This window comes from Sciurus carolinensis, chromosome 5 (genome assembly GCF_902686445.1).
Source record: "Sciurus carolinensis chromosome 5, mSciCar1.2, whole genome shotgun sequence".
NCBI lineage: Eukaryota > Metazoa > Chordata > Mammalia > Rodentia > Sciuridae > Sciurus > Sciurus carolinensis.
In genome coordinates, this window is record NC_062217.1 from 130,797,077 (window position 1) to 130,821,876 (window position 24,800).

General features: G+C 43.0%; 1 protein-coding gene across 3 annotated transcripts; it reads right to left on the minus strand.

Moving 5' to 3' along the window:
* Positions 1-6,036: 6,036 nt before the first annotated feature.
* On the minus strand, positions 6,037-9,201 carry LOC124984433 (pulmonary surfactant-associated protein A-like). Of its 3 annotated transcripts, none has more exons than XM_047552006.1 (5): positions 9,077-9,201; positions 8,213-8,407; positions 7,852-7,971; positions 6,999-7,076; positions 6,037-6,534 (listed from the first exon to the last, which is right to left on the minus strand). In XM_047552006.1, the coding sequence occupies exons 2-5, from the start codon at positions 8,382-8,384 to the stop codon at positions 6,158-6,160; spliced, it is 747 nt and encodes a 248-aa protein (XP_047407962.1). In that variant the 5' UTR covers positions 8,385-8,407; positions 9,077-9,201; the 3' UTR covers positions 6,037-6,157. The 3 variants fall into 3 exon arrangements, with proteins under 3 accessions (XP_047407962.1, XP_047407964.1, XP_047407961.1); XM_047552008.1 differs by having other exon boundaries at positions 6,999-7,058; positions 8,213-8,410; positions 9,077-9,180; XM_047552005.1 differs by having other exon boundaries at positions 8,213-8,410; positions 9,077-9,180.
* Between the last annotated feature and the right edge of the window lie 15,599 nt (positions 9,202-24,800).

The following is a 24,800-nucleotide window of genomic DNA, read 5'->3' on the forward strand; positions in this document are numbered from 1 at the left end:
ACTAATATCAGGATAATTACATGATGCAAAATAAACATGAACTCATCTGAAAGCCCTGGGTCTAGCCCATTGCAACTGAGTCCAGGCAAGCTCAGCTGAGGTCAGCCAAAGCCCAGCAAAATGGAAGACTCAGAGCAAGAACCAAAAATATGTGTGGTAGAGCTGTACTGTTGCAATGATTGATGGAAAAAGAATGAGAAATAAATCAGGAAGGCAAAGGGAATAATATGCCAATATGGACAGTATTGACATTAAAAAAGTACACTCTGTATTAATGATTTTATAGTAATTGATTTTCACAGCACCATGATTTCAAATTAAAAAAATAGATACTAGAAAACAATTTAGAATTACTTAAGATGGCCCAAGAAGTGTTGGAATGACACATTAATCACAAAGTAAAGAAATAGAAGTAAAAAATTATCCACCATTCTCATAAAAAAAATGATTTTAAGGTGAGTTCTACCAGATATTCAGAGAAAAGATAATCCTCTCTCATGTAAATGACTTGTGTCCAAAAACGGTCTTAGCTAACAAGAAAATCATAACTGATAAAGACAGAACAAAAAAGAAAACTCTCTGAGAATATAACATATGAGCACTGATGCAAACAAAAACAATTTTAAAAATAGTTATTTAAGTACAGAAGTATATTGATGATTAATAGCATTGTCTCTGGAACTGACTTTCTGTCTTTATCAGCCCATGAATTGACAGTATGAGCTTTGAAAAATCACTTTTACCTCAATAAGCCTCAAATTTCCTATGAGTCATTGGGGAAAAGAATAGCATCCATAGATCAGAGTTAATGAATATCACATATATGAACACAAATATAGTCGCTGCACATAGTAACTGTAATAAGGGTATCAGTCATCAGAGCAAGTAGGAGATATCCCAGGAATGCAAAACAAAAATCAAACTAATTCATTCACTGTAAAAAAATTAAAAAATAAAAAATAAATAAGATAAATTTTTAAATTCATTTACTTAATATTTAACAAGTTTTATTTAAAACAATTCAGATACTTTATTAGCTTAACACTTGAAGCTCATCCTGTTCTCAAAACTAGTACATGGTCTCAAATTCTTTGAAAATGTTCTTCTCAGAGTCTTGTTATGCTAGGATTGATTTAAAATGCAGTCAAACAAAAGATAAGTGATCAACATCTGATTCTTCACCATCAAGCCATAGAGTGCTTGCCAGGTTTGAGGCTGTTGCCTCTTTTTTTTTTTTGATTCATTGTACACAAATGGGGTACAACTGTTGTTCCTCTGGTTGTACACAAAGTAGAGTTGCACCATTTGTGTAATCATACATGTACATAGGGTAATGATGTTTGTCTCATTCTGTTAGTTTTCCTCCCCCCACTTTCTCACCACCCCTCTTTTTCCTCTATACAATCCATCCTTCTTCCATTCTTGCCTCCCTCTCACCCCCCCATTATGTATCATCATCCACTTATCAGAGAGATCATTCAGCCTTTGGTTTTTTTGGGATTGGCTTATCTCACTTAGCATGATATTCTCCAACTGCATCCATTTGCCTGCAAATGCCCTAATTTTATTTTTCTTTATGGCTGAGTAATATTCCATTGTGCATATATACCACAGTTTCTTTATCCATTCATCAATTGAAGGATATCTAGGTTGGTTCCACAATCTAGCTATTGTGAATTGAACAGCTACAAACATTGATGTGGCCGCATCACTGTAGTATGCTGATTTTAAGTCCTTTGAGTCTAGGCCAAGGAGTGGGATAGCGGAATCAAATGATGGTTCCATTCCAAGTTTTCTAAGGAATCTCCACACTGCTTTCCAGAGTCGCTGCACTAATTTGCAATCCCACTAGCAATGTATGAGTGTACCTTTTTCCCCACATCCTCGCCAACACCTGTTGTTGCTAGTATTCTCAATAATAGCCATTCTAATTGGGGAGAGACGGAATCTTAGGGTAATTTTGATTTGCATTTCTCTTATTACTAGAGATGTTGAACATTTTTTCATATATCTAATGATTGTTTATAGATCTTCTGTGAAGTGTTTGTTCATTTCCTTATCCCATTTATTGATTGGGTTATTTGTAATCTTGGTGTAAAGTTTTTTGGGTTCTTTATAGATTCTGGAGATAATGCTCTATCTGAAGTATGTGTGGCAGATTTTTTTCCCACTCTGTAGATAGTTCACATTGTTGATAGTTTCCTTTGCTGAGAAAAAGCTTTTTAGTTTGAATCTATCCCAATTATTGATTCCTGCTTTTATTTCTTGTGCTTTGGGAGTCATGTTAAGGAAGTCAGGTTCTAAGCTGACATGATGAAGATTTGGACCTATTTTTTTTTCTATAAGGTGCAGGGTCTCTGGTCTGATTCTGAGGGCATTAATCCATTTTGAGTTGAGTTCTGTGAAGGGTGGGAGATAGGGGTTTAGTTTCATTTTGCTGCATATTGATTTCCAGTTTTCCTAGTACCATTTGTTGAAAAGGCTATCTTTTCTCCATTGTATGTTTCTGGCACCTTTGTCTAGTATGAGAAAATTGTATTTATGTGGGTTTGTCTCTCTGTCCTCTATTCTGTACCATTGGTCTACCTGTCTATTTTGATGCCAATACCATGCCATTTTGTTACTATTGCTCTGTAGTATAGTTGAAGGTCTGGTATTGTGATACCCCCTGCTCCACTCTTTCTGCTAAGGATTGCTTTAGCTATTCTGGATCTCTTATTCTTCCAAATGGATTTCATGATTGCTTGCTCTATTCCTATGAGGTCAAGGGTGGGTAGCAGTTTACTCTCTTACTTCTTTGTATCAGTGGAGAGTGAAGAGAATGTTGTCAAAGGTGGGAACTACCTGCTCTCATGAGAAGCCACGTATCAGTGGGTAGGTACCCTTCTGCTTCTCAGCCCACACTGACTGGTTCTCGAGTTGCTGGCGTGGCTGCTTACAATGACAGCTCCTCTTGGGAAATGGACTCTGAGAGCCTCCACTGCACAGTCACTGCCCTCAGCATCACGTCAGTGGACACTTCAGTCCGCAGCATCTTGTTGCTTGTGCCCCTGTGTTTCAGGGAGCAACTTGCTCATGAGCAGGATTTAAACTGCAGGTAGCTTTCTGTGACAATGGCATTCAACAGCCCTTGAGAAGCCACTCAAGTTTTCCCCCACAACACTCCTGTTCACAATTGTATTCTTCCTCTTTTCTTTTTTCCCCATGACTCAGCAAAATCAGGCTCTCTGCTGGTTTAGCCCTTCAATACTTTTGGAACAAGGAATGATCCCCTTAGGTGTCCTGGAGGGGAAAGGATAATTTCCACAGTGATAACATAGATGCCACCCGAGGTGGGTCACCCTCCTTTTTCAGTCCTTATACTGACCAAAGAAATGGGATTATTAAACCACTTCTACCAAACAGTCCCTTCCTTGCAGGTCAAGAGGTGCATTCTTGGGGCTTTTCTCCAGGCTTTAAATATGAGGCACTGGGACCCTCTTAATCTCAGCCGTGCACTCTAGGTGTCAACCAGCAGCAATACCTATGAGCAGACTAAGGGAAATGCCAGAAATCACCTAATAAAGTTCAGCACACACTCCTGATGAAATTCACAAGGTATCCATCAGAAACTAGAATAAGCAGTATTTTCAGTGGTGAAATATTGGAAATGTTCCCATGACACATTAAGAAACTCATGTAATCATTGGATCTCTTCAACAATGCATAGGGGCTCTTGGACCCTGTCAAAAGATAAAAATTCAAATACAGGAATTACAAGTACCATAAAGGAACAAGCAAAATTTCCATCATTTATAAATATAATCATTATTTATAAAACATAGGAGTCAATTATTTCGGGCTGGGGAGATAGCTCAGCTGATAGAGTGCTTGCCTCACAAGCACAAGGCCCTGAGTTCGATCCCCAGTATTGCAAAAAAAAAAAAAAAAAAAAAAAAAAAAAAAGAGGCAATTATTTCAGAAGTATTAGAGAGAGAATGAGAATCCAAAATGATGGTTGGATATAATATGAACAAAAAATAAGTCAAGTTTTCTCACAAACCAACGATTATTAATTTAAAATGTGATTTAAAATAACATAGTAACAATATCAAATAAAACCCTTAAATAAATAAACTTAATAAGAAATGAGGATACGTCAATTTTCAGAAGCTTAGACTGTATCAATTTAAAAACTCTCCCTGCTTTAAAAAATTTTTAAATTTAGTGTTGTTATGATAGTAAGGAAGGCTCAATGCTGGGTTCTGAGCCCATGTTGGAGGGTGATCAGATTAAAAATCAACAGTCATGAAAGAATAAGAAATAGCATTCTAGTTCCATCTGTCTTTTGGATTTTGATCTAGAACTTCATTTTGCTCAGGGAAAGAAGTAATGCAGTGAGAGTGTTCAAAGTGTGAGGGTGGGAGGAGGCAGAGCCTTTCTGGAGATGAGATGTATATGTGATTGCCCCTCTTGGGACATGCTGCCATTCCCATGTGGCTCTGGGGTGTTAGGCATGTATCATAGACCTGACGCAGGAACAGCTCACAGACCTGGGACCATGCCCTGAATGCCTCTCCAACCATGTGCTGCAGAAAACATCCAGGTGACTGATGTCACCACTCACATATGGACCTTGTGGACTCAGACCAGGAGTTAGCTACACACTGGCTATTAACACTAATGTCCATGTGTTCTTTCAGATGTTTCTGTGGCACCCCCATCCCCATGTACAGCTTAAAGAAAATCAGTTTGCCCCACCCACCAAAGAAAGCATATCCTGAGAATGGATTTCCACTCTTTAGGTAAGTGGGGCTCAGAGTCAGAACTCATTTGATTTATATAAATACAGAAATGAAACCAAAACAGTGGAAACTCATGTCAACACATTCATAATTTATTACTCTTAAGTCATGTCTACTCAGTTCAATGGTGGGTTGATCATGAATATGAGGTTCAGGTGGAGTAGATGGATTTGAATCCAGCCTCTGCCATCTGCTCTTCATTGTAATACATTGGACTTTGCTAAGCAACAGTGTTCTCATTTTTAAAATGGGGAAAATAATACTGTTCCTGTGAAATTGTTAAAGATTAAGTAATGTTTCATAAGAAGTATTATAAGTGTCTATCAAGGTGATTGGTGCATAGTTTATGCTTGATAAACAGCTTCTTTTTCTAATAGTAGTTATGATAGTGGTTTGGGTAGTTAGAGCAATGGTAACAATTGTAACAGCAACAAATATTTTATCTCCATTCAAAATGAAGAAATTAGTTCAGAAAAAATAAATATTACAAAGGGGCACAGGATACCTTACCCACACCAAGGCACAGCCCAAGACTGTGCACAGTTGATTTTAATGAAATCCCTGATTGAATGAATTAATGAAAGAAGAAAGCAGAGTGAGTGCTAGGGTTGATGGTGTGAATGCCTCACGGAGGTCTTAAGTGGGGTGGGGATCAGCAGGAAGCTACTTGGGTTAGATCTGGGGTGGGAGGTTTCTTCATAAGAGGAGTAGGCTGGTTGCTGTTAGGTCAGGGGTTGAGCTAGCACCCTAAAACTCAAAGGAATAGATACCAATCAGAGAACTGAGTTCCATCAGCTCCATGCTGGACCACCACCTCTCTGACCTCTTGGTGACCAGGTATACCCCAGAAAGCCAGGGTTCTGCATAATCCTGAAGGTCACCTTAGCTCCACACATTTGTAATTTTCTAGAACTCTATCTCTATCACTGTGTTTAACCAAGACTTCTAAGTTTTAATGGGACTGGGCTGCAGGGGAAGAGTAGAGGGAGCAGGAAGCAGGCACTCTGTGATTTTAGAGGGTTTTTCTAACCTGAGACCTCATGGTTGCCATTTATAAATGAAAAAAAAGAAAAACTGGAGAAGATGAGGAAGAAGGAGGTCTCTGTCTCCTACCGAAGGTCAAGGTTGGGAGTGGCTGCCTTGAGTACAATGCCAAGACGGAGTTCCCAGGGGAGGGTCAAGAAGGGTTAGTGATTATGGGAGAAGAGTCAAGGCCCATCTGGAGGATGAAGAGATTAAGAATGCCTTTGGGTCTAATAATCACAAATATGTTTTATTGAAATTTAAATTTTAAAATAAATTTTGTTGGAGCCTCAGAATGGAGGCTGAAAGGCAGGGCAGGATCCTATCTACCCTGTGGCCTAAGTGTCTGCTTAAAACTCACAGATGGTCAGACGGTACTGAAGGCAGTTCTTATCATTCCATGTTCCATCCGTGTACATCTCCACACACTTCTCTTTGCCCCGACCCCTGGGCTCCCCTGGGTACCAGTTGGTATAGTTCACAGGGCTCTCATCCAGGTAATGGAAGTCTCCTGGAGTGTTGCCCTCAGCCAGGCCCAGGTAGGCATAAGTATTATACTTCCTCACAATGCTTGCAATGGCCTCATTCTCCTCTGGACTCCTTGGGACAGCAATATTGCCACCTGCTTTGGCACATGACTCTCTAATGGCATCAAAGTTGACCGACTGCCCATTGGTGGAGAAGATCTTCTTTCCAACTGCCAGAATGGACCCCTGCAAGCTGAGAACTAAGAGCAAAGGAGTCTGGGTCAGGCCATCAATCTCTATCTCTGCATCCATCTTGCTGACCTAGGGTCTCTAACATTAGGCTCTCTCCAATCTCTTCATCTCTGCCTCTCTTGGTCTTCCCTTCCTCTTCCAGTTTTATAAATTCCTCTCTCTTCCCTCATTCATCCATCTATTCATTCACTCATTCATTCATTCATTCATTCATCCTCTTAAAAATTACTTGTTGCCAGGAAATGTGAACTTTTCTGGGATGCAATAGAAAGCAGGATAGGCAGAGAACATGCTATCCTAGGACACTGGGAGCAAATCTGTGTCTACTTCTGTCTCTTCTGGACCATGCAGAGACTTAAGGAAAGCATCATTCCTTCTCCCAAATCTGCAGGTCTACACTTGTTTTTCAAATCTATAGGCTCTGGAGGCTGGAGGGAACTCTACCCTGTGAAACCCCAAGGAATCTCCTTACCTCCCATTGATTGCAAGATTTGATGTCTGAAGTCCTGGAGTATGGTTTGGAGTTCCTCATCTAGATAAGATGGAAGTCCTATGGAGAGATCCCCACCAGGATGAGGGGCAAGCAGACAAGATCCCAACTTGCTGCCCAGCAGGTATTTTTCCAGCTGTAACCCTAGAACCCTGCCTTCTCATTGTCTACATCCTCTGTGCAGGCCTGAGGGTCCACAAGGTGGAATGTTTCCATACTCTGTAAACACCCATCTTCCTTTAATGCAGCCTCACTTCTGACGAGCCTCTTCCTGCTCCTGCTAGATCCCTTGAATGGTTCTGCCTGCCTACCTCTGTGTGCTTTTTTTTCTGGCTTCTAGAAAGTGTCCTCTCCTCCACCCTCCACCCAGGGCAAATATGATTACTTTTGCAGTCTCCTGATAGATCTTGATACTATTTGGAGCTTGGGGGTTCCCTTCTGCACCTGGGACTCCTAATCATAATCTTTGCCTGGATCCCTCATGCACATAACCCTGAATACCTTTCAGAATGCCCCAGAGCTTCAGCCCCAGGGACAGCCATGCCTCCCAGTGCTGTCCCTCTTCCTTCATCTGATACCTTGCATCTCTCCATAAGCAGTCATGATACAGGGAGCACCTCCTACACACATCAGTCCCCGAACTGTGACCACATTACTTGATTACTTGAACACCTCTGATTTCTGTCTTCAACCTCACATTTCCTTAATTAGGTTGAGCAGTATGCCACAGACATCTCCACCATTTGTCTGATCTCTGTTATCCCCCATGTTGCTGGCTGCATGGGCATTGTGCCCAAGTCCCCACTGCCCATCCCCTCCCCTGACTCCCACTCACCTGGTAGGCCCCTTTCACCAGGCTCCCCCTTGTCTCCACGCTCTCCAGGGACACCAGGGGCTCCAGTCAGCCCATCACGCCCAGGGAGACCTGGCATTCCTCCTGGGGGGCCCATAGGACCTGTAGAGAGAAGAGGACATGGTTGTGTGGACTTCAAATTCCATCTAAGTGGACTCACTTATCACTGTGTGAACACTTAAAGGATAGACTCTCCAGATGGTCTAGCCTAAGTTCCCTAGGAAACTCCCACTGTGTCCCAGTCAACTGAGTCTCAGACCCAGCATAGAGACCTGGTCAAATGGGCTTCCTAAAAACATGCGTCCCTGCCTCTTAGTTGAGGGTGGGCTTTCCAGCACAGTACCTGGAGGTCCAGGGTCTCCTTTGACACCATCTCTCCCATCTCTGCCTGGCAAGCCATGGGATCCAGGAGTGCCGGGGATACCAGGGCTTGCAACACAAACTTCTGTCCCATTGCTCATGACGCCAGAAACCGCCATCAAGATCAGAGTGAGGGCCAAAGAACGCAGCAACATGGCTCCTGATCCAGCTGCTTCTCCTGCTGAAGAGAAGGGCCATTGACCCATCTGCAGCATTTGCAAATGTCTCCCCTTAACACTTCATATTTGCTGTATTTGTCAGGACTCAGAAATATGGCAGAGCCTGAGGACCCAGTTCAGTCCAGATAAGATCACTGAGAAGAACTGAAGACCCAAACTATTCATGCACAGGAATTCCCAGCACCATTCAGTATCTAGCATGGTCTTATATCCCATGCCTCTGGCCTGAGGTGGTGTGATCCCTGGGCAGGTGAGGAGCAGAGTTTTGGAGAGTCAGCAGCCTAGGTTCTCATGGAGTGTTTTCTCTGTTAGCATCTCCCGGTGAGGCCCCCAAGGCACTCATTGCACCTCTCTCCTCAGATGAATCTACAGTGCTCTGGACACAATCTTGACCTGTCCCTCCCAGGGGTCATTCACTCCCTGACTCAATTCATCTGACCCTCAACATTTCCAGTTACCCTTTTTGTTGGGTTCTTAGGAATAATGGACCTGAGAATGAACAGACATAACCAAGGGCCACAGCCTATCCCCTACATAGTGATCAATGATGAGGAGTCCCCTCCTTCTCAGGCCCTTAGTTAGTCTTGTGGCTCTTAGACTGGTCCTGAAATCCTTATGCTGTGGAGAGCCCATATACCCATATACCAGGGAATGGGGACTGAGCTTACCCACACACAGGCTCCTGTCTTGGTAGATCTCTGCCTCCAAGTCAGAGTGGAGAGCACCATTTATAGGGATGTGGGCTGCCAGGCTTCCTCCCCGTCCCTGAGAGGCCCCTATCTTAAGAGCCTCTCCTCCAGGGAGGGACAGGTAGGAAGTAGCCATCTTGTTTACATAGTACATTTCCCCACAGAGCTCTTAGGCTGGAGGAACACTTGAGGGGAACCCAGATCGCTAAAGAAAAACTCCAGGACTGTAAGAAGGAGATTCTCCCTGAGGTCACCTACTCATTTCTAACAAACTTTTCTGTAGTAAAAGATGAAATCTTTTACCCAGGCACTGATGGAGGCCCTTTGGTTCCTGGTATGGTTTCAAACAGTGCAGAGACTGTGATTCTAGTTCAGGACGGTCAGTTTGAACTGGAGCACACTGTCTGTCCTTTGATTTCCTCACTGCTGAGTCCCCAGGATTACCAGCCCCTGCCTCTGAAAACTTGTGCCTGAATTGGTGGGCATATGAACAGAGTGACAGGTAAACAGGTTGCATGTTCGGTTTTTCTCTGTCCTGACAGGTTCAGCTGTGGGGAGGCAGGATGGTGCCTGGAAGTTCATAGGAGAGCAGCAATTTTTTTTTCTTTTTTCTTTTTCTGATGTATTCACAATTGAATTCAGATTCTGCAACTTTGGAAGAAATATGATGAAAATAATGGTATGTTCTTCTCACCACCTTCCATCAGGTGGCATGTGACTTCAGTTTGTTCAAAGCCTGATGATGTCAACCATCTGAGGAAGGTTGTATGTGCCAGAATTCTATACCACCAAGCTCTTTTTTCTCTCTTTTTTTTTTTTTAACACGGGAACTATTTGGGGGGAGGTATTTTGGAGCCATGTAAAGGTCCCATTCCTCCCTAAATGTTCTTTTTTTTTTTTTCCCAGTTATTTATTTTTATCCATATGAACTTTGGCTTGAGACATGCCAAAGGTCAGCGGTGGGGAGTTGTTCACTCAGGATGCGGGAATTAAGGGGGTGCAATATCTATAGAAAATCTTAATCTACCGTTATTAGCACATTGTTCCAGCTAATCTAAGGAATGTCATTAATAACGTATTTCCTGGCTGAGTCATGACAGCCCAAGTCAAGTCACTCCTCTGTACATACTCTCCTCACCTGGTTGAGGCTCTGACATGCTCGCCAGGTAGTTTTCCTTCTCAGGTATCCGCCTTACTCTTCCTTAGGGCCTTACACCCCATGACCGGGCCATCTCCCCACATGGGATCCTCCTTTGTGGGGATGTCCTCTTCACGTGCCCAGGCTTGAGCAGTCCACACCAAGCCACTTCAGACAGAGTCCTACTCCCTCCTATGCAGAAGCCCTCCTCACTCAATGTGACTGAGATCAGAAAGAAGGCACTCTTGTAAGTAGGATTGAAGTTAAGACCAAAGAGGTGTAAAGTGGAAGTTGTGCCTTCTCCCTGAGGATGGGGCATGGCACCTGTGCAGCTTTGAGAACTCCTACAGCTGTTCAGGGAAATCTTGACTTCCCCTTCTCCACCTGCCTCATGCCTCAGCCAGGTGCGGTGTCCATATGTGGCTCCCTTGAGTTTTCTGTCTTTTTGAATCATCACAACTCTCTGAAGCATCTACAAAGTAAATCCTCATTTGATACTTCAGTCAGCTGGAGCTCAGAGGAGCTTCATGGATTTCTCCTCCAAAACAGCTTAAATCCTCAGAAATACCCTCCCCAAGCCAGAGAGGATGTGCTTATTCTATTTGTATTTAGAAACAAAGGGCAGCACAAATTAATTTACTGATTATATTTATTTTAAAGTCACTTCTAATCTCAGGAGTTTGGGTCCAACTCAACAACATGAAGGGGAAGAAAGAGAAGGCTTTTCTTCCCTGATACACTCAGCATATTAAATAAATAAACATGTATTTTATACACACACACAAACACACATGCACATATATTTATTACATATTTGTGTATACATATGTGCATATGTATGTATCACATTGGTGCCTCTCTAATAAATGTCATTTCATTTATATTTTAATTAATTAGTTAATTAATTTTGTGGTACTGGGAATTGAATTCAGGGATGCTCTACTACTGAGCTACATCCCGAGGCATTTTTATTTTTTATTTTGAGATAGGGTCTCCCTAAGTTACTCAGTCTAGCTTTGAACTTGTGATCCTCCTGCCTTGACTTTCTGAGTATCTGGGATTTTAGGTATGCACCGCAGTACCGAACTTGTCATTTCATTTTTAAAAAGAATAATGTAATATGTTTATTCCTATTACAATTTGCAATTGCATCAAAAGGAATAAACTACTTAAGGAATAAATTTAATAAAGAAGTGAAAGATATATACACTGAAATCTAACACACACACACACACACACACACACACACACACACACATATGCTGGGCAAACACTTCTACCATGGAAATACATCCCCAGTCCCTACAAAATATCATTAAGTAAAATTAAAGAAGACTTAAATAAATGGAAAATCCCATACTCATGAATTAGGACACTTAATATTATTAAATTACCAAATTGAACAACAGATTCAATCAATTTCTATCAAAATGCTGTTTCTGCCAGGAACTGACAAGATAAAGGTTTTTCATATGAGTTTGCAAGGGATCCAGAATATCCAGTCTTGAAAAGAAAAAATAAAGTTGGAGGAGTCAAACTTCCTAATTTCAAAATTTCTCCAAAGCTACGGTAATTAAAACAGTGGAATACTAGCAGAGAATAGACCAAAGAGAAATGAAATAGAATTTGGAGTTCAGAAATAAACCCATACATCTCTGCTTAGTTGATTTTCAATAAGGGAACCAAGACCATTCAATGGAGAAAGAATAAGTTTTGTTTAACAAATGCTGCTGAAACAACTGGATATCCCCAGGCAAAAGAATGAATTTGGACCCACACGTCCATATACAAAATCAACTCGAAATGGATCAAAGACCTAAATGTGATAGCTGAAACCATAAAATCTCTTTTAAAAACACATAAGTGTAAATTTTTTTCATAAGTGTAAATCTTCATGGCTTGCATTTGACAATGGATTTCTAGACATAACATAAATAAATAAACAAAAAAAGAAAAGAAATTGGATTTCATAAAGATTAAAAGCTTTTGAGCATCCAAGGATAAATAAATCAGCAAAGAAAGTGAAAAGACAATTCCCAGGATGGAGAAAATATTTATATAAAGAACTTTTACAATTCTTACAAATTTGTAAGACAAATTTGTCTTACAAAAGACAAATAACTCAACTTTAAAACATGAGCAAAGAATCTAAATTTCTCCAAAGAAGATATGCAAATAGTCAATAAGCATATTAAAAGAGGTTCAACATAATTATCCATCAGTGAAATACAAAACAACACAATAAGATGTCACTTTACCTCCACTAGGATGACTATAATTTTAATAAAAGACGACAGCATGCTATAAACCTTGGGAAAATACAGAGACATTGGAAACCTCATACATTGCTAATGGAATGGAAAATGATACGACTTCTTTGGAAAAACTCTTGGAAGCTCTTTAAAATATTAAATATAGATTTACTCTATGATTAGCAATTCTACTCTAACTAGGAGTTCAAACATAAACTTGTACACAGCTGTTCAGAGCAAAATAAACAAACAACCAAAATGTTCATCCACTGATTAATGGGTATACAAAATGTAACATATCCATATGGTGGAACATTACTTAACCATAAAAATAATGAAGTATACTACAAATAGATGAACCTGGAAGGATTATGCTAAAAGAAAGAAGAAAGATACAAATGGCACCATAGTATAAAATGAATCCATTTATATTAACTGTATAGAAGAGGCAGATCCATACTGACAGAAAGTAAATTATTCCTTGCCAGGGGCTAAGGGGAGAGAGGAATTGGGAATGACTACTAAAGAGCATATGGTTTCTTTTTTTGGGTGATGAAAATATTCTGGAATTAGATAATGATGAGGATTATACAACCTGTAAATATACTAAAAGTCATTGAGTCATTCACTTTTAAATGATGAATTCATGGTACATGTATTAATCTATTTTCTGTATCTGTAAAGAAATACCTGAAGTTGGGTAATACATGAAGAAAAGAAATTTATTTAGTTCAAAGCATTGAGATTCTAGAGCATGACACCAGCATCTACTCAGCTCTGGTGAAGGCTGAATCATAACAGCAGTTGGCATCATGGTGGTTGTACATGTGAGAAAGAATAGCATGGTGAGACAGGAAGCCAGAGAGATTCAGGGTCCAGACTTGCTCTCTTTATAACAACTCATTCACTCTCACAGGAAGTAACCAGGATCGCATGAGAACTTCATTAACTCCTTCTAAGGCTGGTGATCCTAGTGACGTAACCACCTTATACTAGGCCCCACTAATTAAAGTTTCCACCACCTCTCAGCATTCACACTTAAGCCATATTCAAACTTTAGCAAACTATATTTGTGCTATTGCTAAATAAGAGATAGAGTGAATAGGAGGGGATAGAGACAGTAAGAGCTCCAATATTTCTGAGAGTTTCCCTTACAAAGGGAGCAAAGAGATGAGATGGTGTTTAAAAGCATGGGAACCCAGTAAGGGATGGGAATTAAAGTCACTCTTTTATTCATAAAGACTATGCTTTCAGTTAGGGAGAATGACGCAATCAAGCGGAGAGACTGAGGAAATAGAGGTGGAGGACACTGGAGCGCCCTCACTGAATGGAGGAGTATGGGATTTGATGCAGAAGTGTACACTTTGGCTCCAGGAAGCCAGCGTGTGAAGAGAGCTGAAACAGGAAAGTAGATGCTTTGGTGATGAAATTGCCCATAAGAGGAAACTTCAAGGCTGCCCAGAGGATCCAAGAGGACCTAAGGATGAGACACGGTGGGGGGCGGGGCAGCTGGGCAAGACCCTCTCCTGATCGTCTCCTCACAGGCACACCAGTATGAACTAAGCTATTCACACGCCAACTACCTTCACAAGAGCTGAGAAGCCAGATGAGAGACCGTAGTGCCTGGTTTTGAAATGAAAAAAAAGAAAAGATGCCTTAAAGAAGGCAGAAAGAAAAAGAGTGGACAGTATCACCCCTCCCCAACGCCAGTGTAGATAGGGACACTACCTGCTTGGGAAGGAAAAAGGAATTAAGTGTAGACCTTAGTCTCAAAACAGTACCAGACCAACCACAGTGAGACTCGGTGTCAAGCAGAGCACCATGAGCCCTACCCCAGGCCAATATCCACAGACTGAGTCCCTGGAATTGTGCTAGCCTGTCTCTGCCACCCCTTCTCCAACTTCAGGTTGGGGGAGGGAGACCTCCCTGCACCAGGTAGGGGATTGTGTATTCATGGACTTGAGTTTTGGCCTGCATCGTTTCCAGCTTTAGAGTGAACCTGGGGCAAATGCCCCCAAGCTGCACAGGTTCCTGGAGCTGTGGAGACTCAGTTGTGAACTAGCTTATCACCCTTGATGGCCAAGGGACTGATTCTACCTCCCATTTCCCAGTCTCAGGTAACACAGCCATCCCCAGGTCAGTGTTCACAGAGAGAGGTTTCTAGACCTGCCCTGGCACTAGACACAGACTTGATTCCCAGTGGGATGGATTCATGTTTCAGCCCGTGTCACTGCCAGCTGTGACATGGGCTTGGATGCAACCCTGAGACTGTGCAGTTCTTACAATGTGAGACTCAGGCATAATGTAGTTTAGAGTCAGCTTTGGTAACCAAGGGACTGCCTCCACCACTGCCCCAACCTTAGGCTGCATAGCCTGGAGCAACACTCAATTCACTGAGGGTAGGACAGGTAGTCAGCACAGGACTATGCCTTGGGGCTCAGGGCCAGGCTGGAGAAACCTAATGCTGGGAAGATCCTAACAGCCTCCCACCTCAGGCCAGTCCCTATAGACAGAGCCTCTGGAGCAGCCCCAGTGGCAGGCAGAAAACCAGTGTATTGGGTTTTTATTCTGGCCAGGATCACCTGTGGTTGCTGCACCAGACTTAGGCCTTGAATCCACACAGCCCATGGCACTGTGGGTCTTGGTCCTATACCAGTGCTGTAGTCTTGGCAGGCAATGGGTTCAGGGTATGATAGTATTGGTAGCCATAGGTGTGACATGAGAACCTAGAGCTGGACAGAATCCCAGAGTACTCAACCACAGGCTGGAGACTATAAATGAAACATCTGGGAGAGACTTGGGAGAATGGACTATCACTTCTAGGTACTCTCTGGGTTCACACTAAACAATATAGCAAGTGCATATTTGGGGTAAACATGGGATTGAATCACCCTCTAGTGTTGAAACAGTGACAATGCACCAATGGCAGTCTTGGTAACAAACCTGGACTTAGTGCACCATGTAGTGCTAAAGTAGAAGTGACTATAGGATTAGAGAAAATAAGAGGCCTGCTTGGAATTTCTATCAAGATAGGCACAAAGACAGATCACAATGACTAGAATAAATACTTAGACATTTTTTTTCTTTTTTCTTTTATTTCTTTGGCGGTGCTGGGGATTGAATCCAGAGCCTTGTGCTTGCGAGGCAGGCACTCTACCAAATGAGCTATTTCCCCAGCCCAATACTTAAACATTTAATGCCCAGATGATGTTGCACACCAAGCATTGAAAACTTTCAGAAAACCATGACCTCACCTAGTTGTCAAAATAAAGTGCCAGATACTGATCTAATAGTAACCAATATGATAAAACTCTCAGATGGAGATTTAAAAATAGTCATTTTTAAGGAAATTCAATAAACTTCAAGAAAACATAGAAAAACAATTCATTACTCCAACAGAAAAACTTAACAGAGAGATGGAAGCAATTTTTTAAAGCATCTAACAAAAATCCTTGAGCTGAAAAAATATATTAAGGAAAATTTGAAACATGAAACAAGACATCAACAGTAGAATTGATCAGAGTAATGAAAATTAAAACCACAATGAGATACTTCGCTTCAGTAAGAATGGCTATGGTCAAAAAGATAAAAAGTGCTGGTGAGAATGTGGAGAAAAGAGAACATTTGTACACTCTGGGCAAGAACACAAATAAGTATGGTCATTATGGAAAACAGAATGGAGGTTACTCAGAAAATTAAAAATAGAACTACCACATGATCCAGCCATCCTACTACTTGGTATGTATCAAAGGAAACAAAAGTAGTATGTCAAAGAGACATCTGCATTCCTGTGTTCACCGTAGCACTATTCACAATAACCAGGAGAGGGAAGCAATCCAGGTGTCTGTCAATTGATGATTGGGTAAAGAAAATATTATGTATATACTTAATGGAATGTTATTTATCCATAAAAAGGGAAATCCTGTCATTTGTAACAACATGAATAGAACTGAACATGGACATCATTATGTTAAGTGATAAAAACCAGATACAGAAAGACAAATACTACACCATCTGACTCATAAGTAAAAAATAAAAATGTTGATCTTATAGAAATTAAGAGTATTATGGTGGTTGTCAGAGGCTGTGGAGAATAAGCAGGGGGTGGATGAAGTTTGTCCAATGGTTACTATGCTGCAATTGGGAGTAAGAAGCTCTGGTATGCTCTTGCACAGTAGGGTAGCTTCAGATAGTGATTGAGTACTGTGTATCTCAATAAAAGGTATAAGAAAGAATTTTGAATGATTTTGCCATAGAGAGATGATAAATATTTGAGGAGATAGACAATGTTTTATCTGAGTTCAAAATGCATACATGTATGCAAATATCACATCATTCCCCATTAATATGTATGATTTTTATGTGAATATTAATTTTTTAAAAAGAAAAGATGATCAAGAGAGTGTAATGTTGGTGAAAATATAGTGTAACAGAATCTAGAGAGCTCAGAAATAGGCCCACGTAAATATAGTCCACTTGTCTTTGACAAGTGAGCCAAGATGACGTGGTGGAGAACAGGTCATCTTTCTAACAGTGGCACTGAAGCAACTGACTTCCATGTGGGCTAAAAAGAAAATCCTAGACACAGACCTCACACCCTTCACAGAAAGTAACCTGAGACGTGTCATAGACCTAAATGTAAAATGCAAAACTATAAAACTCCTAGATCTTCGCACAGGAGAAAATCTAGATTCCTTGACCTTCGCGATGACATTTTAGGTGCAATCCCAAGGCATAATTCATGAAAGAAAAAAACGGATGAGTTTGACGTCATTAAAACCAAAAGTTACTCCTCTGAAAAAGACAGAGAGACTGAAAACTTTCCGTGTTTAGTGAAAAAAGAAATTTGCATTCACTCCCACCCCAAATCACCTGTGTAAAGATGGGAGAGATCTAGACCTGGATCTAGATCCAGGAAGGCAGCTACAAGCTGTGACATAGTTCCTCATACTTCAGATGGGATAGCGGTTCTGCTAAAAGCCAGTTCTACTTCTCAGGGAGAAACACTTCCAGCAATCCTTTCTTAAAGAAATGGGGAAGAAGAAAAAAATATAAAGAGGACCTCGTATTGACTGAAGGTTGGACACCTAGATCAGAAAGATAGAATGGAGAAACCAAATACGCCCAAGTGACCTATGACAAAAGGACCAAGGTCATTCAATGGATCACTTTTTCAACACTCGAGTACAGAATGATAGGATGCCCACAGGTTGGGGGAGTGGGGGAGGAGGAAGGGAAGGGAAGGGGAGGGGAGGAGGGGAAAGGATAGAAAGGCTAGAAAGAGAGCAGGGGCAACTGCAGTTAGCAGCTCCCAGGCCTCCCCAGAAAAGCCGCAGGGTGGGCTGCACCAGGAGCCCCACCTGAGGGATTTAGACAAATGGTCTGCCACCTACCCTGTGAAAAGAGAGAGCTTTGAATTGACTGCAAGCTTCCCACACTACTCCCACTGAGGGGCTCCTGGCCTGGGAGGTTCTTTGGTGCCAGTGAGCAAGGTAGTTAGAATCTCCCTGGCTGCTCTGGTCAAACCTTCGGGATCCTGTCTCAAGGACCCAATTTAAAGGAAGTCATTCCTAAAGAATGGGCATCCTTCTTTTTTTTTTTTTTTTTTTTTTTTTTTTTTTTTTGCTATCTTCACATTTCAGTGGGAAATAGTCACCTGGGGACCAAGCACTAGATTTTGAGACGTCTTGGCCAGTTTTCATCATTCTGAAGTATGACCCAAGGCTGTGCCCCCCGATGGCCACAGAGACCACATAGACTTTATTCCTTCCTTCATTAGCTTGTTTCAACTTCACTGTATTTCCCAAGTACTACCTGGTGCCAGCCAAAGTGTGGGAAGCCAAGGAAGGAAGGGGCTGCAGAACCTGACACAGAGAAGGTGATGCAGAAACAGCACGTGGAGCAAGGCTCTGGAGAAGGCAGAGGGGCCACCTGCATGGGCATCCCCTTGGGCCTGTCCCTGGACCTCTTGGAATCTCAGATCCCCATCTATAAAGTGGAGATACTAACACCATCTACTTCACTGGGCTGAAAAGGTGATATACACAGCAATTCGGGTTGAGCATGCCACAGAAGACTGGTGTGACCGTGCTGGAAAGGGGCCACTCCTACAAGCTGGTGAGACCTGCTCCCATATGCCACTCTTAGACAGAGCTTCGCCCAGGTAACTGTAGAAGACGGGTCAGCACACAGCAAAGGGGCAGGAGGTCCTTCCCTGCAGGGAGCAGTAGCAGGTAACACAGAGTTACCTCAGGGCAGTATCATGGATAAATATGAACCAGGAAGTGCCTGGCTATCCAGAGGCAGGGACATGGGCTGGTGTCCCCAGGCAGAAGAGCTCTGGGAAGACCCAAGCAAGGGTTGGTTCCCAAGCCTGCAGCCCTCCTCCAAAAAGAGGACTTCAGGGCCCAAAATAGCTGCCCCAGAGCAACAGAGCCTGATGCCAGCCACCACTTCTCCCTACACAGAAGGGCTGCCAGCTCTCCTTCCCCCTCACCCAGAGCACGGGCTTAGCATCCAAGGTGGGGCACACGCACGCCAAAGTCCACTCCATGCTCAACGGGGCTCTGCTGCTCATTGATAATGGTGACTCCTGCAATGGGCCTCAGTTCCTAAACCTGTCAAAATGGGCATGAGGACAGCTGCCCCCCGGTGAGTTTACAAATACTGCGAGGAATTGCACTTGTGCACATTATTATTGTGCACTTGTGCCTCTTAGAAAAGAACTCCCCCAAAGAAAGGGAGTACTCTCTGGGATAGGAGGGGGACATAGGTATATCAAGACTCTGTGAAATCTGGTTGGACTGATAACGGCGCCTTGTGGTCCCTCACAGGACACAGAACTCCCAAGAGGGAGCCTCTGCCATCCACAGGGAATGTGTGGGTCAGCGCTGCCCTCTCCTGGCTGTATTAAAAACTGCAGGCAGTTGAGAGGCTGTGCAGACAGAAGGTCCTACATCCCTCTCTCCCTGTTGATTCCCTCCACATTCTCAGAGGGCTACTTTGCAGCAGCTGCCCTGATAGGACAGAAGACAGGTTAATTCTTCCCAGTAAGTTCTTTCCTACTTCCCCTGCTTCCCCCATGACCTGGTCTGATAGGAAAAGAGTCTCCCTTCTGGTTGCCTGTCCCATCCTTATTTGTCCACAGAGCCCACATCAGTGCCATAGCCCTGGAGAAGCCCAAGGTGAACCACTATTCACTCCAGAAAACCTGTGAGGTACTGGACACTCGCTAGACCTTTTATGTCGACCACATTCTTATCAGAACCTCAAGCCTAGAACCATCTTTACTCTCTTGTAACAGATGGGGAAACTGAGGCTAGGGGAGGTTGTGTAGTGCACTAGAGGTAGCTCAACCTGAAGGTTGCCCTGTCTAGCACAGAGTTCCTGCTCAGGTTTCTCTCAGTGCATACTCTGCCCGCAGTGGCCACAGCCATCGATCAGGCTCCAGTCAGGCTGTCTTGCTTTCCACTCTGCAAGCAGACCTGCTCTGGACCTCAGCTCCCAAGACTGCTCACCATGTTACCCAGAGGCTCTGACTTTGCTCTTTGCCCATAAGCCACACTCAGCCCTGGGCAAGCAGGCTTCTGGGCTCAGCAACATTCATTTCCTAACACTTGGTTCCAAGGCAGCAGACACCCAGGGCTTGATGCAGGATGCCTCAAGACCCTCGGGATGGATGATGGTGACACTGGACAGGCTTTTGTGATCCAGATGCCCTGGCGATATGGAGCAAAGTTGAGAAATCCCAGCATGTACTTTTGCTGCCATAAGCAGCTGAGCTCAGTCCAACCCTGCCAGAAGGCAGCCTATCTGTGGGGCCCAGACCACTGGGAGGCCTCAGCCCACACACCTGCCCTCCCCAAAGCCAGCACATCACAGCCATCATCGAATCAGCTTACATTTGTGGAAAGCAAAAAATAGCCTCCGCACTTCTCTTGTCACTGAGCAGCACAGAAGCATCAGCACAAAGTATTACATTTCAAAAGTCTCTGGTGCTTGAACTGCTCCCAGATAATAGCATGTTGTTTAGGAAATGGAGGTCCATGTCATTGAATTAAAATGGACTCCTGGTATGTTCTAGAAATCACTATATAATAAGTTAAATAGTGGCAGTTCATTTGGTATGATTCATAAATTTGTAATTCTGCTGAGATGCAAATTTGAGAAAAAATAAAACACATAAAAAGTTTTTCAGCTAAAAACATTTATTGATAACTAAAAATACACTTAAAGGCAAGAGGGCAGGTAGGGAAACTGGAAGGGAAGTTCCCTCCCGCGGGGTCTATTTCTATATCCTCACTTTCTACTGGAATTTATCAATCGTCTGCAATCCAGGAGCCATCTTGGGACTGAGGCGTGGTGGAACCTACAGAAACTGAAACCCAGATTTGTCAGGTACTGGAAACCTTCAGGGACACTATAAGTCTACAGGGTAGAAACTGTACTGCCTCAGATCCCCACAGCTAGACGGGAAGACACACAAACAAAATGGAAAAAAAAAAAAAAAAAAAAAGGAGGGAATAAAGCACTCCAAACAAACCAGGATGCTCCAATTATAGAATCCACTGACAACACAGGAGAAGAAATCTCAGAGGAGGAGTTCAGAATTTACTTAGTAAAACTGCTCCATGACTTTAAGGAGGATATAAAATGTGAAATCAGAGCTATGTTTTAGGAGATGGAAGATATCTTAAATAAAGAGATGGAGATCTTGAAAAGACATGTAGAAGAAATCTTTGAAATGAAGGAATCAATAAACCAAAATAAAAATTCAATGGAGAATAGCACCAACAGAGGAGACCACTTGGAAGACAGAACCAATAATCTTGAAAATAAAGTGGACCACACAGAGAAGATGATAAATTGCGAGACGTTCCCTCACCCAAACACAATGCCTGGAGAGCAGCTGCTGAAGCCAACAGAGTGGAGCTACTGTGACTACTTCTGGGCTGATAAGACAGAGCCCCAAGGCAATGGCACCGTGGCAGGGTTCGTACTGCTCCTCCAAAAGCAACCGAAAGGCAAACAGATGGAGGAAGAAATGTCTGAATTCCTCCAAGAGAGGATAAAGATTGAAGAAGAATATGCAAAGAACTTGGCTAAGCTCTCTCAGAACTTGTTGGCTGCACAGGAGGAAGACTTCCTGGGAGAAGCATGGGCTCAGGTGAAGAAGAGCCTGGCAGATGAAGCAGAAGTTCATCTCAAGTTCTTCACCAAGCTTCATAGCGAGGTAGAGGAGCTCCTAATGAACTTTAGTGAGAACTTCAAGAAAGACATGAAGAAGTGTGACCACCATATCACTGACCTCCGCAAGCAACTCGCCAGCCCCTATGCATCAGTGGAGAAGTCCCTCACAGAGCGGCAGAGAGACCTGGAGATGAAGACCTAGCAACTGGAGATCAAGCTGAGCAACAAGACAGAGAAGGACATCAAGAAGGCCTGGAGGAAGTCCACACAGGCTGGTGATGACCTCATACGCTGTGTGGACCTCTATAACCAAGCCCAGTCCAAGTGGTTTGAAGAGATGGTGACCACCACTTTGGAGCTGGAGTGGCTGGAAGTGGAGAAGGTAGAGATGATCTGGCTACATTTGTACCAGTACACACAACTGCGGCACGAGGCAGACATGTTCAACCAAAGCACAGTTGAGCCTGTGGACCAACTGCTTCAAAAAGTGGACCCAGGCAAAGACAGAGAGCTATGGGTCAGAGAGCAAAAAACTGACAACATTTGCCCTGTGGACATGGAGATCTAGACATGCCTGTGTAGCCCCGGGGGTCCTTCCCAGGAGAGGGACTGGGAGAGGAGATGGTGGCTCCTGCTGGGTGAAGCTGCCCTCCCACCCACTCTCCTGTCAGCTGAGGAGAGAGGAGAGAGCTGGAAGTTCCAGAAGGGTAATCTGTATGGCCCAGCTGGAGGATCCCCCAAATATTCCCAGGCCAGGAAGACAGACCTGCAACCCTGCCCTTGTCTCCCAGACTGAAGCCCCATGCCCTGCTAGTCGCTCTGAGAACAAATTGAGGCTGGAAAACACATACACACACACACACACACACACACACACACACACACACATACACATTTAAAGAAAAGAGAGAAGTTAAATAGGGCCTTGTGGTGACTAGGGAGTTGGACCAGCAGGGTTAATGGCTCAATGAAGCCAGAAGATGACACATTTCCATTTTTTGGATGGCTGTGTCCAGCTCCTGAGGAAAGACAAAGAGGATAGTGATCCCATCTTGAAAGCCAGTTCTAGGGTTCCCCTGGAGGAGAAGGTGGAAGAGGACATCTGGTTACCACAAACAACACACATGGGTTCATGGAAATAGGCTTTGGGAATGGAGAAGGAGGTGGTAGAGGAAGGCCTAGCAGCCAGTGGGGCCATAACGGGAGCAGAATGAAGTCCTTCTGTTTCAGAGGAAGTTGAATCCTGTGTCCAGGATGGGGTCAAATGCTCCTTGATAAATGCTTCATCTGGGTCATAAACTGTATGATGGTTCATCTATAGAGGCTCACATTTAATCACTGTTTCCATTTTGTTTCAGGTCTGCACTTCCTGTCTAGAGATGATGATTATGACCTTTCCCTTCAAGGAATGGATCTGGCTCCAAGAAAAAATGGTTCTGATAGTCAGCTTTCCATCACTGAAACAAACACAAGATAAGCAACTTTTAAGGAAGAAAGGTTTATTTTGGCTCATGATTTCAGTCCATGGTTGGCTGACTCCATTGTTTTAGGCCTGTAGTGAGGCAAAGCATCATAGTGGGAGCACATGGTGGAGCAAAGCTGCTCAGCTCAAGGTGTCAGAAAGAGAGAGAGAGAGAGAGAGAGAGAGAGAAAGAGATAGAGAGACAGAGTGAGAGGAAGAGACCAGGATTTCAATTTCCCTTCAAGTGCACATCCCCTATGACCTCACTTCCTTCCACTAGACCCCACCTCTTAAAGATTCCGCCCCATCTCAATAGCACCAATCAAGTCTGCCAAGGCTGCCAGTCAAGTCTTCAACATATGGGCCTCTGGGAGACGTTTAAGATTCAGAGCATAATGGGTTTTCCTTCTAGGTTTTCTTTGAGACCTTGAATTTGTAACTGCAGTTCACAAGGTGGACATGTCTGGGTACCAGGCATTTTTGAGCTTCTGCCTTCTTCTATCCCAGTGAGAAACATTATGAGAGCTTTCACTAGAACTAGCATTGAACTGGACCAAAGCTGGTGGGGCCCTGGTGCCTCTGTATAGAATATCTTTCTGTCACTGGTTGAACAAGAGAACCATCCAACACTGCCTGCCATGACACTCTCCCCATCTCCTGCTGAGATCCAGGAAGAGCAAGACTTGGTCTCATGTGCCTAAAGTTCTTCTGCCAAGAAACTGAAGTGACTTCTGGGATCAGACAGAGGAGCTGCTTGGAAGCCTGAAGCTCCTTGCTAGTTGCCCAGGCTGCTGCAGGCCTCCCTGGGCTACCATGGCCCGCTGGGTCACAACACCGAGATCATTGACCAGGGCTCTGCCCAGAATTGAACCTATGCCTGGCAACCAGGACAGAGAGTGGGAGGATGAATAAGTACATGAATGAAGGAGGCACAGAGTCATCGTTTGCCATTCCTTAGAATTCACACATTATTGTACTCTCTTATCAGTCACTTCCCTAAAGAAAACTTAAAATCCCTGTTCCAAGAATGTCAGAATGATATAATTAAAAATATAAATATGTACAATGGTAATTTAATTATTTAACTAATTGAAATAACTACAAATCTATATCTTGATAACATCAGGTGAGCACACATTTATTATAATTCACCATTTGGATTACAAAGAAAAATCTTGAGGTTTTTTTGAAAAGTGCAAGTAGTTGTCAGTGTAACTAGAAACAAGTGAAAAGTTGAAGACAAAATCAAGAAAATGGAAATTTTAGAACTTCTTCAGAAGTAAATTTTGGATCAAGATGTCACCTAAACCAACATACAACTCAGAAAGTTAGGAATGGAAGAGAGAAACATAAGGAAAGAACAGAAATAGAAATGAGAAACAAATTAAACTACCTTAGAACTCAGGAATCTAAAGGCTTTGATGTCCAAAATCCAAAAGCTAAGTAAAACATGATTTTTTTTTTTTTTTTTTTTAAGGAAAGGCATAAATTTGCAATTTCGGGGAGGTGGAGACATCAGATAGGCCTCCTGGGAAGGACAAGGCACACCCGGAAAGGACCAGGGTGGGCTATCAGGCTCCTCTCAGCCCCAGTAAGAAGATAGAATAGCTCAAGATCACCTACCTGGTGAAGAGGCCTCACCCTGCCCACTACACCCAAACT

Excerpts from the sequence above, each read along its gene's own strand:
- LOC124984433 (XM_047552006.1), bottom strand. The coding sequence starts at position 8,384 with ATGTTGCTGCGTTCTTTGGCCCTCACTCTGATCTTGATGGCGGTTTCT. Across the intron at positions 7,972-8,212 it reads AGGAGACCCTGGACCTCCAG|GTCCTATGGGCCCCCCAGGA; the intron begins GTACTGTGCTGG and ends TTCTCTCTACAG. Across the intron at positions 7,077-7,851 it reads TGGTGAAAGGGGCCTACCAG|GACTTCCATCTTATCTAGAT; the intron begins GTGAGTGGGAGT and ends ATCTCTCCATAG.